General features: G+C 48.7%; 7 protein-coding genes across 7 annotated transcripts in view; 3 read left to right on the top strand and 4 right to left on the bottom strand.

Annotated features, from left to right (window-relative positions):
• Positions 1 to 1,117: 1,117 nt before the first annotated feature.
• Positions 1,118 to 2,506, top strand: CNBJ1000 (hypothetical protein; the record flags this gene model as incomplete). Its single annotated transcript, XM_768012.1, has 4 exons — positions 1,118 to 1,249; positions 1,309 to 1,327; positions 1,386 to 1,531; positions 1,598 to 2,506. The coding sequence occupies 4 exons, from the start codon at positions 1,118 to 1,120 to the stop codon at positions 2,504 to 2,506; spliced, it is 1,206 nt and encodes a 401-aa protein (XP_773105.1).
• Positions 2,507 to 2,884: 378 nt separating this feature from the next.
• On the bottom strand, positions 2,885 to 5,463 carry CNBJ0990 (hypothetical protein; the record flags this gene model as incomplete). Its single annotated transcript, XM_768011.1, has 9 exons — positions 2,885 to 2,927; positions 3,009 to 3,115; positions 3,217 to 3,355; positions 3,438 to 3,536; positions 3,613 to 5,087; positions 5,135 to 5,155; positions 5,203 to 5,227; positions 5,274 to 5,313; positions 5,358 to 5,463. The coding sequence occupies 9 exons, from the start codon at positions 5,461 to 5,463 to the stop codon at positions 2,885 to 2,887; spliced, it is 2,055 nt and encodes a 684-aa protein (XP_773104.1).
• Positions 5,464 to 5,640: 177 nt separating this feature from the next.
• On the bottom strand, positions 5,641 to 7,073 carry CNBJ0980 (hypothetical protein; the record flags this gene model as incomplete). Its single annotated transcript, XM_768010.1, has 7 exons — positions 5,641 to 5,733; positions 5,788 to 5,868; positions 5,924 to 5,968; positions 6,021 to 6,236; positions 6,303 to 6,495; positions 6,548 to 6,701; positions 6,830 to 7,073. The coding sequence occupies 7 exons, from the start codon at positions 7,071 to 7,073 to the stop codon at positions 5,641 to 5,643; spliced, it is 1,026 nt and encodes a 341-aa protein (XP_773103.1).
• A 182-nt stretch (positions 7,074 to 7,255) lies between these two features.
• Positions 7,256 to 8,619, top strand: CNBJ0970 (hypothetical protein; the record flags this gene model as incomplete). The annotated part of the gene is made up of 9 exons (XM_768009.1): positions 7,256 to 7,349; positions 7,434 to 7,458; positions 7,549 to 7,590; positions 7,688 to 7,732; positions 7,791 to 7,793; positions 7,950 to 8,082; positions 8,212 to 8,244; positions 8,326 to 8,447; positions 8,577 to 8,619. The coding sequence occupies 9 exons, from the start codon at positions 7,256 to 7,258 to the stop codon at positions 8,617 to 8,619; spliced, it is 540 nt and encodes a 179-aa protein (XP_773102.1).
• Positions 8,620 to 8,828: 209 nt separating this feature from the next.
• On the bottom strand, positions 8,829 to 11,150 carry CNBJ0960 (hypothetical protein; the record flags this gene model as incomplete). Its single annotated transcript, XM_768008.1, has 5 exons — positions 8,829 to 8,864; positions 8,913 to 9,206; positions 9,269 to 10,271; positions 10,324 to 10,510; positions 10,559 to 11,150. The coding sequence occupies 5 exons, from the start codon at positions 11,148 to 11,150 to the stop codon at positions 8,829 to 8,831; spliced, it is 2,112 nt and encodes a 703-aa protein (XP_773101.1).
• Positions 11,151 to 11,379: 229 nt separating this feature from the next.
• CNBJ0950 (hypothetical protein) lies at positions 11,380 to 12,784 on the top strand (the record flags this gene model as incomplete). The annotated part of the gene is made up of 6 exons (XM_768007.1): positions 11,380 to 11,549; positions 11,591 to 11,866; positions 11,932 to 12,064; positions 12,126 to 12,275; positions 12,339 to 12,500; positions 12,551 to 12,784. 6 exons carry the CDS (start codon positions 11,380 to 11,382, stop codon positions 12,782 to 12,784), a joined length of 1,125 nt encoding a protein of 374 aa, XP_773100.1.
• Positions 12,785 to 12,874: 90 nt separating this feature from the next.
• CNBJ0940 (hypothetical protein) overlaps positions 12,875 to 13,683 on the bottom strand; it is a gene marked incomplete at both ends in the record, with an annotated part of 1,348 nt that continues 539 nt past the window's right edge. Inside the window, one exon of the mRNA XM_768006.1 lies at positions 12,875 to 13,683. This exon is cut by the window's right edge and continues 161 nt beyond it. Within this exon, the coding sequence (XP_773099.1) occupies positions 12,875 to 13,683 (809 nt within the window).

Below are 13,683 nucleotides of genomic sequence, written 5' to 3'. Positions count from 1 at the left end.
AGGGGGAGGAATAGAAGATGGCGTTGATGGTGCATTTAAAAATGACAAAGAGGCTTTAGAGATGGTAGACTTTATGGGGATTTTGCGAGGGGGAGGAATAGAAGATGGCGTTGATGGTGCATTTAAAAATGACAAAGAGGCTTTAGAGATGGTAGACTTTATGGGGATTTTGCGAGGGGGAGGAATAGAAGATGGCGCTGATGGTGCATTTAAAAACAACTTTCGTCGCTTTGAAGCATTGCTTTCTTTAGAAGTATTTTTTGTCGGTAATGTAGGAATGGGTGAGTCGAGTGATGAAGGGGAGCGATTTGGAAAAAATGAGCGCCAACTGGACGCTTTACTGATCTTGGGATTTTGTGTAAGCATGCTCGAGTTGCGCTTATTCGCCAATGGTTGAGAGTCATCAGAACAGGAGTTGATGGGCAGCGGTGTGTGATTGAACATAGATGGACCAGACAGGGAATCGCTTGGCCTAATTGCAGCTGAAGATGACGATGCTGCTGCTACTAAGATGGCACATCAGACACATATGTCATGGGTATTGGCACGGCATCAATGTTCTGGAAAGTAGGCTTACACTGACAAAATGCAGCTGACGCTGACTGATGACTATGAGAGAGTTGAAACGAGAGGCTTTCCTGTTCTGAAACGAGAGTCTTCGAGCTTGACATGTGATCGGTTCTTGTATCGCCAGATGAATTATGAGAGTCTGCTTTAACAATCGCAGGCGTCTCGGATTAGCTACTAACATAGTCGATAGCAGATGGTAGACACTCACCGGACTCCGGCGTAAACATATGAGACATATTGAAGAGGTTGATAAAAGGAGGTAGAAACCTTTTCTTGGCTTAATCCTACAATGATTTCCTATAATGGGTTAGTAGTTAGTAAAACGCCTGATGTAAAATATAATCTCTGTCACGTCTTTCCGGACGGAATCCTTGCTCTGGCAATATTTAATCTGCTTAGAAGGCATTGTACATTACGTAATACTATATATTCACTGTTTGATGGGTGGCGACAGCGACAGTCGACCACGCAGGACAAACGAACAACTAAATATTGGATTCTTTCTGCATCTCACATTCATGAATTAAAAAGGTCTAAGGTAGCGACCATGCCCCCCATTCTCTCGGAAGAAGAATCGGCTCTCGATCCCTATGTTGTCCTTGGAATTGGAGCCGGGGCAACAACCAAAGAGGCTGAACGGGCGTTTCGTAAAAAGTCGCTCAAGTATCATCCGGACAAGGTACGTTTTCGCCCATTTATGATCCACAACTGCCATGTGCTGATGAATCTATTGTATAGAATCCTGACCCTGGAGCTGGTATGTCATTTATGCATCAATTAAACGAGTATGAAGAAATTAACGTCATTTGGAATAGCTGTAATATTCCATCAACTATCATTATCTCTCGGTATCTTTCAAGATCAGGCCAAACGCAATTATGTGGATAACCAGCTCGAAACTGATAGGAAAAAAAAGGAGCGATATGCAGAGATGGATAAAAAGCGTAAAGCGATGGTCGATGTACGCTCCTTCTTTTTTTTTCGTTTCTTTTCATCAGGATGGTCGCTGATAAGTATGACTACATAGGCGCTTGTAGCGAGGGAAGAAGAAGCCAAAAAGCAAAAAGTTGAGCAGGTCAAGAGACGGCAGCAGCAGGCAGACGAAGAAACCGTCAAGGATGCTGGACGGCGATTGTTGGAGGAAGCGCAAAAGCGTGCAGCTGCAGCAGCCGCTGCTGCTGCTACTGCTACTGCTCAAGCGCCAAAAGCGCCAGAGACGGCTACATCAGAACCTACCGGTGGAATCAAGGACAAGCCCACCATAACACCTGAAGACCTCACCATCCTCCTTACCCTCCCCGCTTCATCGACCATAACTTCTTCTGACCTTCAGACACGCCTCACCACATCGTACGGCCCTATCGCCCATCTTATCCTCCCTCCTGTCCCTTTATCACAGCAAGCAGCAGAAAGTAAAGACGGCAAGAAGAAGAAGCCCAAAAGCCGGAAAGCGATTGTAGAGTTTGCGAGTGGGAATTGGGGTGGGTGTTATGCGTGCTGGATGGATCATGAGACCGGTCGGGGAATGGAAGGGGTAAAAGCCAAGTTTGGAAGCGGGGAGGTGCCGGCATGGGTTGCATGGGCGGCGGAGACGCAGAAGCCTGGACGGAGACCGTCTCCCGCTGCTAGTGGCGGGGATCAGCAAATAAATAATGCCAATGGGTATGCGCCACCAAAGACATCCTTCACAATACCCACGACAACTTCAACACCTGCTTCCCCGCCGTCGTTCACTTCAGCGCCTGATTTCTTTGCTGCGAGTGACGGTGAGGTCAGTATGGCGGACCTTTTAGCGAAACATGCTCAGAAGAAATCTGCCAAGAGCGAGGAAGACCGGAGACGGCAGGAGTTTGAGAGCATGACGTTGTCGAGAATGAGGATGATGGAGAGGGAGAAGCTGGAGGCGGGAATCAGGAGACAAGAGGAAGAGGAATGATCTATGTCTGATATTTTGTATTGTTGATTTACACCATCTCTACAGCACTATAGATGTATAATATGAGTTTAATCCGCACCTCGAACCTGATCATTGTTATGCGCTTTAAGAAACAACTGAATCCAAACAGCGTGATGGCGGGAGTTTGTTAATCGAAACGAGGAAGAAGCTAACAAGATGCATGTTTTTCTACTGTTTTTTCCTCCTCGTGTTGAACGTTTTTAGTGGTTGTAATCAAACGCTATTAAGAGAGAAAACAAAGGCATTTGTCATCTCTATCCATTCTACAACAATCCTGCAGACCAAGATCTACCACAATCTTGCCCATCAAGTACCCCTTTGTCTTTCATCCTCCTACGAAAAGGAAATCAAACAAGGCTATCGGTGAACTCGGTGGTTATTACCCGCATTCTTCAGCTCGCTAATTGGGCAAAACAGAGGTATTCTGATGAGCTGTACTATTCTGATTACGAATGGATGGATTTTTGAAAAGAAAACTCACTTGAAAGCAGCCTCAATACAATGCTTAATTTCTCTATAGCTAACGACAAGACAACTTTGGTCATCCCGTGAGACGAGCATGACCCTTTCGTCCAAACCGGCATCCAACTGTGATTTAGCAAATCAGTACCTTTTTTTTTCTTTCCGAGAGTTGAAGTTATAAAGGTGAAAACAAGGGATTGTCGTTTTGATGAATAAAAGAGACGTACCTTGTTCAAACAAACCAACACATGACTAAGGTCCAAAATTGGCTTTCCATCCACTCCGACGCTGTGAAAGACATAATCCCTGAAAAGTTTGAGGATGTATCTGTCGCCCGTATCAGACCAACGGGGGTCCAATTCAAACCTGATACCATGGCGAATTAGCGAAATTTCCACAAACAGAATAGTATAGGGGAGTGGGAAGGGGGGGGAGGAATTTGACATACTCTGCTCGTTCATTGATGAAACCCAATTTGGTCAACAATCTTACGATACGTCCATTCTCTACTTCGGCCCCCAACTCATTCTCCAACACATCTGCATAGCTAATGTAACAGCAATACGCGATATCAGTTTTTTTTCCTCGCTAGAGATTGAAGTGGGAGAAGCTCAAGGACATACCTCTGAACAGCATCCAGCTCGTTTAATATCCTAGGCCCCATCATCTTGACCACCTCATCGATACTCTTGATTTGCCCCTGTGCCGGCTTGCTGATCAGGTACAGTATGAGATTACTGAGATCGGAGGAGTAGTGTCTGGAAATATGTTCGAGCGGAAGGGAAAAAGGAAGTGTAGGTTGGAAAAAGTCGCAAGTGAGGGAAATGATGAGTTTCCCAAAAGAGAGCAAATCTTCTTGTTGGAATGCCTGCACAGGGGTTTTGTTATCAAACGCCAACACGTCCCACACCCCACAACCATTCAACCTGATCCTGTTCTTCCCAGTCAACAAAATCTTGCTCGCATCGAGGTTCCGCACGGCGAGGCCGGAACTGTGGATTGCCTTGAGGGCGTTGGCGATTTGGGTGACATAGGACCAGAGAATCCGCTCGGGCGGTGATGAACGTCGTTTGGGAGGTTGGTTAGCGAGGGCGGAAGCGGGAGATGGTTCCGGGGGATTGGGTGAGAGGTATTCGTCGTAGAGGGTTGTAGACAGAGGGTGGTAATCATACACCATGATTAACGAGTTATCACCAAAGGTTTTTGTTGTAAACGCTTCCTTTAGCCCGACGATGTTTGGATGCCTCATCCGTCTCCAGGTATCCATCGATGCAAATGCAAGCTGATTGACCAACTTGAACCCCTCCACCCTTCGCAGACAATACGTATTCCCGTCCACCTCAGAAGTCGCGCGGTAGACGGGGGAGGGCAGGCCGTATACTTTTGAGGGCTGGGATTGGGTAGGGGGGCATTGGGCGGTAGGCGCGGGGAGGGGGAGTGGAATGAGAGAGTGATACACGCCCAGTTCTTGCGGCAGCCCGGGCGCGGAAGCGCCATTCGCCCCTGCATAGACAGCCTCCTGCTTCGCCTGGATCGCTCTTCTCAAATCATCGCTCACGAAGAACGCGTGCGGGTGAGTTGGGTAAAGCGGATTCCCACCGATGCTCGGGAGCGGTGCTGCGTAGAGATTGTAATCGAGCGGTTGACGAGGTGGGAGGTACATGCTCTGGTCGACGGGAGGTGCATGGGCGTGCGGGTCAAGGATACCGTGCGTCAGCGCTTGAGCCTGGGCGTGGGCATGGGCGGCAGAGAGCGCGATATGCGAGGGATCATCGTATGCCATCGGGGACGCCGTAGCACTCAGCTGGGCATGGCTCGGCTGGGCGGACACCTGGACGTCCTGGCGAGGTAAAAGTCCCGTCGAGGGAAGGGACGGCCAGACGGGAGGCGTGGGGGCGCTGGGGGTCGGTACGCTTGGAGTGCTTGCTCTGGGAGAGGAGTCAAGACCCTTTGGAACGAATACGGGAGCGGCGAGATGTTCGATGCTCAAGGTCGGCTTCTCTCTGGCTGGAGTGCCGGCGAGAGGGGTGGGGGCGGAGGGCGTCGGGGCGTGGGCGACTGGGCTGCTGTTCTGGGGCGTGGATGGGTCTGCTCCAGCCTAGTAACAGGTCAGCTTCAGTGGCAGCAGCGCAGTGTCGGGCGTACGGGCGGATGGTAGTAGATGCACTGGCGGACAGTCAGCACGCCGAGCTCACGCAGACGGATGCACTTACACCCTGGTCCTGGTACTTGCAGTAGCTGTCGCCCGGTCAGCGCATGCACACCGCTCTCCTGGCCAGCTTACCCGTAGATCATGACATTGCGGCATATCCTCTGGGCAGTTTCTGCTCGTTGTCAGCTCGCGGTCTCTGGCAAACAGGCGACGCACCCCGCTTCTCCGGGGAGTGTTTCTTCTCCTTCTCCTTGGCCTTCTCCGACGACGGCGACGGTGGACGGACGATCTGCACCGCGGCTGACTTGGGCGGAGGCAGCATAGTCGGCCTGGGGAGATGCAGGAGACGGTGGAAACAACGAAAGAATTGGCGCGGCGTAATAAATCAGAACAGCCGCAGCGAATTTACGCGTCACTCTATATGCAAAGAGCATGCATACAACAACTATATATCTAATGCATCTACTAGTACACGATGCACCGACGGGTACACCCTATCCTACGCTGCCTTCTCCCCTTGCTCCGCCCAGTGCGCCCTGCCAAATGTCGCAGCCACCACCAACGGGAACACCAACGTCGCATCTGCGTACACCTTTTTCTCCAGATGAGCATCTATCCTCCAGCAATAACGGAGAGAAAAGCCCACCTTGACACTCTCGGCACCAGCACGGATCTTACCCCATGATACTGCTTCATCAGGTCGAGCACCAGAATCTGAACCGTCGTACTGCGTTGTCTCCAATTAGTCCGCGCATCATTCACTTCCAAGACGATCCACCCACCTCCTGGCCGGTGTTAATGTACACCGCGTAATCGGCACCATTCCTCTGCTCCATTATCAGCAAATTATTCCAGGTCGAAACAAGGCGAACGACGCACAAACAGCATTGCATTTGCAATTTGGTGCTTGCAGACACCTCCACCAAGGATGATCATACCAGCCTTTTTTGACTTGACGCTCATATCGTTCAGCCGTCTGATATCGGCCACAATGTCAATGTTCAGTTGGAGAGGGGATGACTTGTACGTGTGAAAGTACAGCATATCGCCTAAAGAACCGTCTGTGAGGGCCGGACAGAAAACTGGGATATCATTCTAAAAAAGAAACCCAATCAATCAGCTTGCCCCAGCTTTTATTGCATTCTCCGCTTTAAGGCATACCTTGTAGCACCAATAGTAAACACTGTCCTCATTATTAATCTCCTTGCCCAATCGACGGATGACAGAGCTAGGACTCCACTTGACACCTTGTTCTTCCTGCTCCTCGACCATCTTGTCCAAGATGGGTACAACCCAGTCTTCAAATGCACAGTAGTTAGAGTTGGGGACGAGCAGATTTCCTATTCTGTTCAGCCTGTAGACTCTCATTAGCCCCGCCTCCAAAAAGATACCAAAAAAAGACCTACCCCTTCTTCCTTAATCCCGCACCATCCAAATGAAAGTCTCCCAAGATCGTCTTTCCCAAACATTTTATAAAATCTTCCTCCACACCCCCGGCCGTTGTCACAAAACAATCCACGAGCTTGTGTTGAGCGAGAAACTTGAGGATTTCACGGAGACCTGATGAGATGAGGTTGGAGGTATAGCCAATGAAGAGGGTGAGCGGTTCATCCGGGTCGGTACGGCGTTTTCTCTGTTTCATTCCAACAAACCCCCGTCAGTAACTCCTAGAGGGTGAGCATCAAAACTTGCCATTTCATCGACCACCCGGATCGCTCTAGCCAAACCCGTCGCCTGGAACCCGATCGTCTCGTAACTCTTCAGCAGCGCTTCCAGGTCGATTGGCTTGTTGAAATCGGGGCCTTTGACGTCTATAGCATCTTCTGGGATTTCTTCCGAGGGGAAAATAACGTTCTGGTGTGGGTCGGCAGACATTTGAGCTTCGATTTTTTTTGGTTTATGCCTGTATGTACAGATAAATGTATACTGCATAGAAATTTCACTATTTTTGGTCAAGACCACCTTTTTTTTTCAAAAAAAAACCCATCCATATCTGCCAACGTCATCATGTTTTATTCACCTCTTTCCATCGAACGGGAACACTGACTTTCAACCCCATTTCCCTCTCTGTTCAACTCGGGCCACACCACGACGATTTCTTTGTATAATCGCAAATGTCCTCAATCGATCCTCCAGCAGGCCATACGAGGCCTATCGTCTTCTTCGACATCTCCATCGGAGACACTCCCGCCGGCCGGATCAAGATGGGTACGTTTTAAACACTTACACTTTCCTTCTCCGACTATCCCGACCAAGATGTGAGTGGTAATGGACTGATTGTGGTTGATTTAGAGTTGTTTGATGACATTACCCCCAAGTGCGTATCATTTTGTGGCGGAAAATGGAGAGACGAGCGGGGGAGAAGGGCGGGGTGAGAGCTGATCATTGTCCCGATTTGGTACCGTAGGACAGCAGAAAACTTTAGGCAATTATGTACAGGCGAGCACCGGTATGTTTTTCTTGCATCATTATACCCCTTCGTGCTCAGTGGGAAATCGGCGGATGGAAAGAGGAAGCAGTATTAGCTGACTGCGTTGAGCTTTTAGAATCAACTCTGTGCCTCAAGGCTATAAGAAGGCTACTTTCCACAGGTAATGTCTCACCCCTGCAGAATCCATCTCCCGAGTTCTGCTGACACTCTTGATATAGAGTGTACGCTATATGACTCCTATAATATCACACGGAATTGAGCTCACCCTTATCGTGTAACCCCCCTCAAATTCGACTCCTGTAACCTTTTGTTATTTCCACGGAAAAAAAAAAACCACGATATTATCTCCCCTGCTCATCTTACCCACGGAACCCCAGAATCCCACAATTCATGGTTCAAGGCGGAGACTTTGTCAGAGGGGATGGTACTGGATCATTCTCAATCTATGGCGCACAGTTTGAAGATGAGAACTTCAAGGTGAAGCATACAGGACCTGGGTTGTTGAGTATGGTACGTTTATATTGATTCCTCATTCCCATCCCCTTTTCTTCACGTACTTCTCGAGGGACGTGAGCGAAAGCGTGATATGGAAGGCAAAAGTGAGGAACAGGTAGCTGATGCGAATAAACCTTCCCACAGGCGAATTCGGGACCGAACACCAATGGATGCCAGGTAAGCCTCCGAATTACAATCCCACCCGCTCGAAGCAAGTAATGATGGAGGAAACTGAAATGTTTTTGGTGCTCTCAATAGTTCTTCATCACTACCGCCCCTGCCGAATTCCTTGACGGCAAGCACTGCGTCTTTGGCCGAGTCATTGATGGTTTATTGACCGTCAGGAAGATTGAGAACGTCCCCACTGGCGCTAACAACAGGTGAGTCGGCTTTCTTTTTTTTTCCCGCTTCCTTTTCGCTTTTCGATCAAGTATGCGGGGACAGAAAGTAACTTGGGATGGTATGAGGATGCTTGATGGTTCAGACGCTGACGAAAGAATCATAAACAGACCGAAATTGCAAGTCAGGATAGCAGAGTGCGGGGAGATGTAATCGGGTGTTTTTACAAGTTTGAAAAGCTGTTTTCACAGAAAGATGTACCAGTAGATGCTACAGACGTATGCCTTGATCCCCGACATATACATTTGGATTGTGACAGTCTATCCCAAAGCATGAAGAAAAAAGCAGAAGAAAAAAAGTACCTGCCCATAAAGACTTTTGATTGCTTCTCGTACCTTTTGACTTTTTACATCTAGCAAATCTTATCCAAGCCCGACATACCCAGCTGCTCGTCCAATCTAATCACTCATTAGTGCTCTATCCATTTACTTAAATAAAAAACTTACTGTAGTCTTCTCAAACATCTCCGTCGTCACTTGTGCCAAAAACCCAGGGATACTCTGCCTTTCAACTACCCAAAACTGCCTGCTTTCCTCCAAACTCCTCGCCATCATCCCGCTCATCTGCATAGTACCAAAATGTCCTTCGGAACTTGTAAATTTGATGGTGAGACCATTCTTGCCCTTGGGCGCATACATGCTTGTGAGACGGATGTCGGATCCTGACTCGTCGAATTTGATTCGCCAGCCGAGGAGAGAGTAGACTGCTTCGAGGAATTCTTTAGATTTGTGTGTAAAAATCTGATGGAAAAGAATCGAAAGTTAGTGATGAGTAAATGGAAGTCAGGAAAACGAATACCAACCTCTTTGAGACGTTGGAGACGTTTAGCATGGGCCTTTTCAAGCTCTTCCTTCTCCGTCTTTAACCTATCATAACTGCTCCTCGGTACCATTCTTTCATGCGCAGGAGCCCCTCCGCCTCCTGCGCCCACACTTGCACTCGCACTCGCACTTGCACCCGCACCCGCCTGAGACTCGGCCAATAACCCGTCCAGCTCTGCCAATCTCTCTAATAACTCTCCATTCTCGGCTTTCAGGTCCTCTAGTTCTTGTTTCCTTATACCCCATATTTTTTGTGCAGGATTGTTACGAAGTTCAAGACATCGTTCATAGGCGGGGTTGAATTCTCCAGAAACGACGCGTTGCATGAGATTGGCGACTTCAGCGTTGAGGGCGGTGTTGGAGGATGTCAAATAGGAAACTGAAGATGATAGGTCTGCAATCTCTGTTTCCAAAATTTTTTGATTAGTGGACCGGCACGTTAAATAAAATGATGAGCCCTTACCCTCTTCCAGCTGAGAGATTTTTTCTTGAGCCTTGTCAAGATCCTGGGATTTAACGAGCCCCATACCCTTGGCAATCCGCTCTTCCGCATCGCGAGAATCACGATGTATCTCCTCCAAAGTGGTTTTGTACGACTGCACCAAACTTTCCAGTTCCTTTACCCTCTCCGGGTCACTTGGTCCGCCGAAAGTTCCAGATGCTGCCGCAAACTGTCGTCTCATCGCCTCGAGCTCCTCCCTGACCAACCCTTCCCTCCGCTCTGCGCTTTCTCTCCCTTCCTTGGCCCATCTCAATTCCCTCTCGGCTTCTGTAGCACGTCGGCTCATTTCGCCCACGGCATCTTTTGAACTACCTGCAAGATCAGCAAGACGGGCTCGAAGGTCACGAATGGTAGAATCGCGCTGAACGAGTGAGGTTGTTGTTTGAGAATGGAGGTTGGAGAGGGTGGAAAGGCGAGCGCGAAGGGTGGCTATCTCGGATGGTTCGGTAGAGGCAGGATCGGGGAGAGTTTGCGTGAGAGAGCTGTTAACCAAGTCAGAGCCACGTCACACCCAAAAAGGGGAGACAAACTCACTCCATATCTCGTCTTGCGCGTTCAAGCTGCTCTTGCAGTACCCGAATCTCCTCGTGCAAAGCTCTTTCAACTTCTTTGGCGGCCCGCTCAACGCCATCTATACTCTTCTTCTCGTGTCGGAGAGTGTGTACTTCGGACTTGAGAGCTTCATTTTCTCGCCAAACAGCCGCAAGATTGACCGATTGTCCTGGGTCCAGTGTCAAAGTTGTGATCGCAGGAAGATGGGAAGACTTACGTTTGACTTCCTTTTGCAAAGCGTCATCTGTCTTTCTTTCACGGTCTTCAATCCCCTTTCTAGCCCTTTCCTCTTCCAGCTCTACGCTCAGACTCTTCGCCTTGTTCTCCCACGCTTTCAAGCTATTACGTTCCTTCTCAAGTTCGGCTGTTCTCGCTTGCAGAAGACTAATTTCATTCTCGCTTGACTGCGCTAGACTTGTATGTCTGGTTGATAGAATTGTGTGCCGTGAGCGAAGCTCTTCCAGGCTGTTGGTTAATGCAAGATTCCTTTCTCGAAGCAGAGCCACTTCTCCGGTCAAAACCAGCCTGTCTTCGGCCCACCGCTGTTCCGCCTCTTCCCCTTTCCGTCTCTCTTCTACCTTAGCTTCAAAGAGCTCATATCTTTCATTCTTGAGACGCTCGATCTCCAGCCTCTGTTCCTCGATTTGAGCGGCTAGACGAGATTCGCGCTGCTGAAGGATATGATTTGTTCGTTCGAGAGAGGTGACGGTGGAGGTAAGGGTCGACAGATGTTTGCGGGAAGATGGAGTATGAAGGTCAGCGTCTGCCGATGACCGCTTCCCAAGTGTAGGAGCTGGGGTTACTGGCATACTGATATGTAGATTACAGATGTAGAGGTTTATCGCTGTTGTTTTGGAAAGAGGATATGGAGTTGCCGGGGTGTCCCGATCTGTTGTTATTACCAAAGGGGCCCTGCTTGAACGACCGTGGGAAGCGGCCATAAGCTGGTCCAAATACATAATACTTCAGTCAATATGATCGATGCCGTACATACGTATACTTTCGAATCATCGTCTTTATATATGATCAACATATATTATGTCCCATCTACCGCCTATCACATCAGCTACAGCAAAACTCCCTGAGCAACGTACGAACAACCCCCCGTACTCGGTCCAAACAGGCCGCAATGTCCACTCCATTACCATTGGCCCTTGGTCCATAGTCTCCACAAAGAAACCCATACTGAACGGCAAAGAGATTGAGGCGTAAGTCCATCTTCTTTGATGAATGATTATTTGGCTAATAGTAAACCCGCTCAAAGTGCTGAGAAATCACTAAATCTCCCTTTACCAGAAATGACATTCGGTAACAACTCGCTCTCTCTTGTATACAATCCCACGACCGCTTCCCCATTAGATTCGACAGCTGCATCTAGGTATATTGCTGTATCTACGGAGGCGCGTGTAAACCTGAGCTTCAAGACACTAGATGCTCTAGCAGGTGTTGCGACAGGAGAAGGCTGGGAAGACAGAGTTGGAGGTGGTGTGTTGGTTAGTATGGCGGAGAAATGGGGAAAGAACAAGTAAGTGTTCCTTAGTCTCGATGTTGCGCAAAACATTTGGGATATTGACTATCTGATGGTGATAGATCATGGGCAACCACAGAAAGCACTTCATTACCCGCTGCCGGAGTATTTGACGTCCCCGTCCCATCTAAACCTGTAAAGCCTCATGATTGGACATATTCCACATGCTACGCTGGGTCAGTTGCTGGGCCATCTGTTAGTATCTTTTCTTGTCGTGACCTTTAATTAGCAGCGGCTAACGAAATGATGACTTTAGACATTCGAACCATCATCAACTCACTCCCTTCCCCTTTCATTATTAGCTCGTCAAGATCCCGTCTTGGACCAAATCTTATATTACGAGGATGTTCCTTTATATGAGGATGAATTGCACGACAACGGCGAATCAATTCTCAATGCTCGTATTGTACGCTCCGTACTCAGTTTCCTGGTGCAAACTTTGTTAGCTAACATTTGCTAATCGCAATAGAGAGTTATGCCTCACTCCTTCTTCATTCTCGCGCGCCTCTTTGTCCGCGTCGACAACGTCTTATTCAGAATTTATGATGTCCGAATATATCATGCGTTTGGCAGTGACGAAATAATAAGAGAAGTTTCGGGTATGGAAGCAGGTTATAACACCGTAAAGCAGGTATGTTTGTGATAGGCGGTACTCGGGGCACAAACTGATACACCATGTAGTTCCTTGAGAAACCCTCAGACCTCTCTCCCCTCACAGACCCCAACTGGGTATACAGCGTAATGACTCAACTCTCAAACCTTCCTGTTCGTGCCCCGGCCCACAGACGCTCTTCATCATCGAGTAGTCGACATGGTAAACCTTGGCCTGGATTGGGTAAGAAAGTGGAAGTGTTGAAGTTACCAAAGGCAGGTGTGGATGAAATTGGAGAAGGATTGGATAAAGTGCAACTGTAATGTGGCCGACTTGCTTCAAAATCGTCGCGACTAATGTACATAATTAACGAATGGACGCCGTGATGGTCCCAAGACTTTTACTATGCATGACTATTGACTGTCTACAAACCTTCTCAATGCGCGAATCTCGTCGAAAGACGATTTACAACACCCACCTACAACGACTCCCTTCCAAACCCCTTTCCCTTCCCTCTCTGCTCCTCTTACTCCTTTCGCCACATCACCAACGACCTCTGCCCATTTCTCAGCATTCTCCGGACTCTGAGGGGCTACAACCCACGCTCTGGTGGTGGTATCATACATCTGTCCCCCATCAGGGTATATCACCATTTCCACTTTACCGAAAAACTCAAAAGGAAGGTGAGAAGTAAATGACGAGGAGAGAAAATGGAGGTAAGACGGATTAGTGCAGTTGATTCCGATTCCGTTGGGGATGGGATCAGGTCCGGAGAAGAGGGAGTGGATCACCTGTGGGATGGAAGCGTGCGAACCATCAGGAAGGAGTTGGGGGTGTTGTCCCATTGGGAAGGGACTGGTTATCCAGAACTTTTTCTCCCACCACAAGTCAATATTATCCCCATCAGCATAGAGGGCAGAAAGTTTCCCCCTCAATATCGCCATTGCCCGCCTGATACCACGGACTTCATGTAAAACAGGTATCGTCTCAAATGCTATCCACTCCACCTCCCGCCAAGCCGCTCCATCGTGACTGATCGCCTCGAGCTTATCCAAGTGGTGATACGCAAGCGCTTGGATAGCTGCTTCCTCTTCATCATTAGAGTCGGGAGGGAAAGCATTGGTAGATGTTGAAGGCCCAAAAGGAGGGGGATAGATACCACCATATTCTTGGCCAGGTTGGAGAGTCGAGCCGTAAGGTCCGAAGGAGAGTACGACTTTGC

Source organism: Cryptococcus neoformans, chromosome 10 (genome assembly GCF_000149385.1).
Source record: "Cryptococcus neoformans var. neoformans B-3501A chromosome 10, whole genome shotgun sequence".
NCBI classification, from domain to species: domain Eukaryota; kingdom Fungi; phylum Basidiomycota; class Tremellomycetes; order Tremellales; family Cryptococcaceae; genus Cryptococcus; species Cryptococcus deneoformans.
This window is presented reverse-complemented; position numbering and strand designations above follow the sequence as displayed.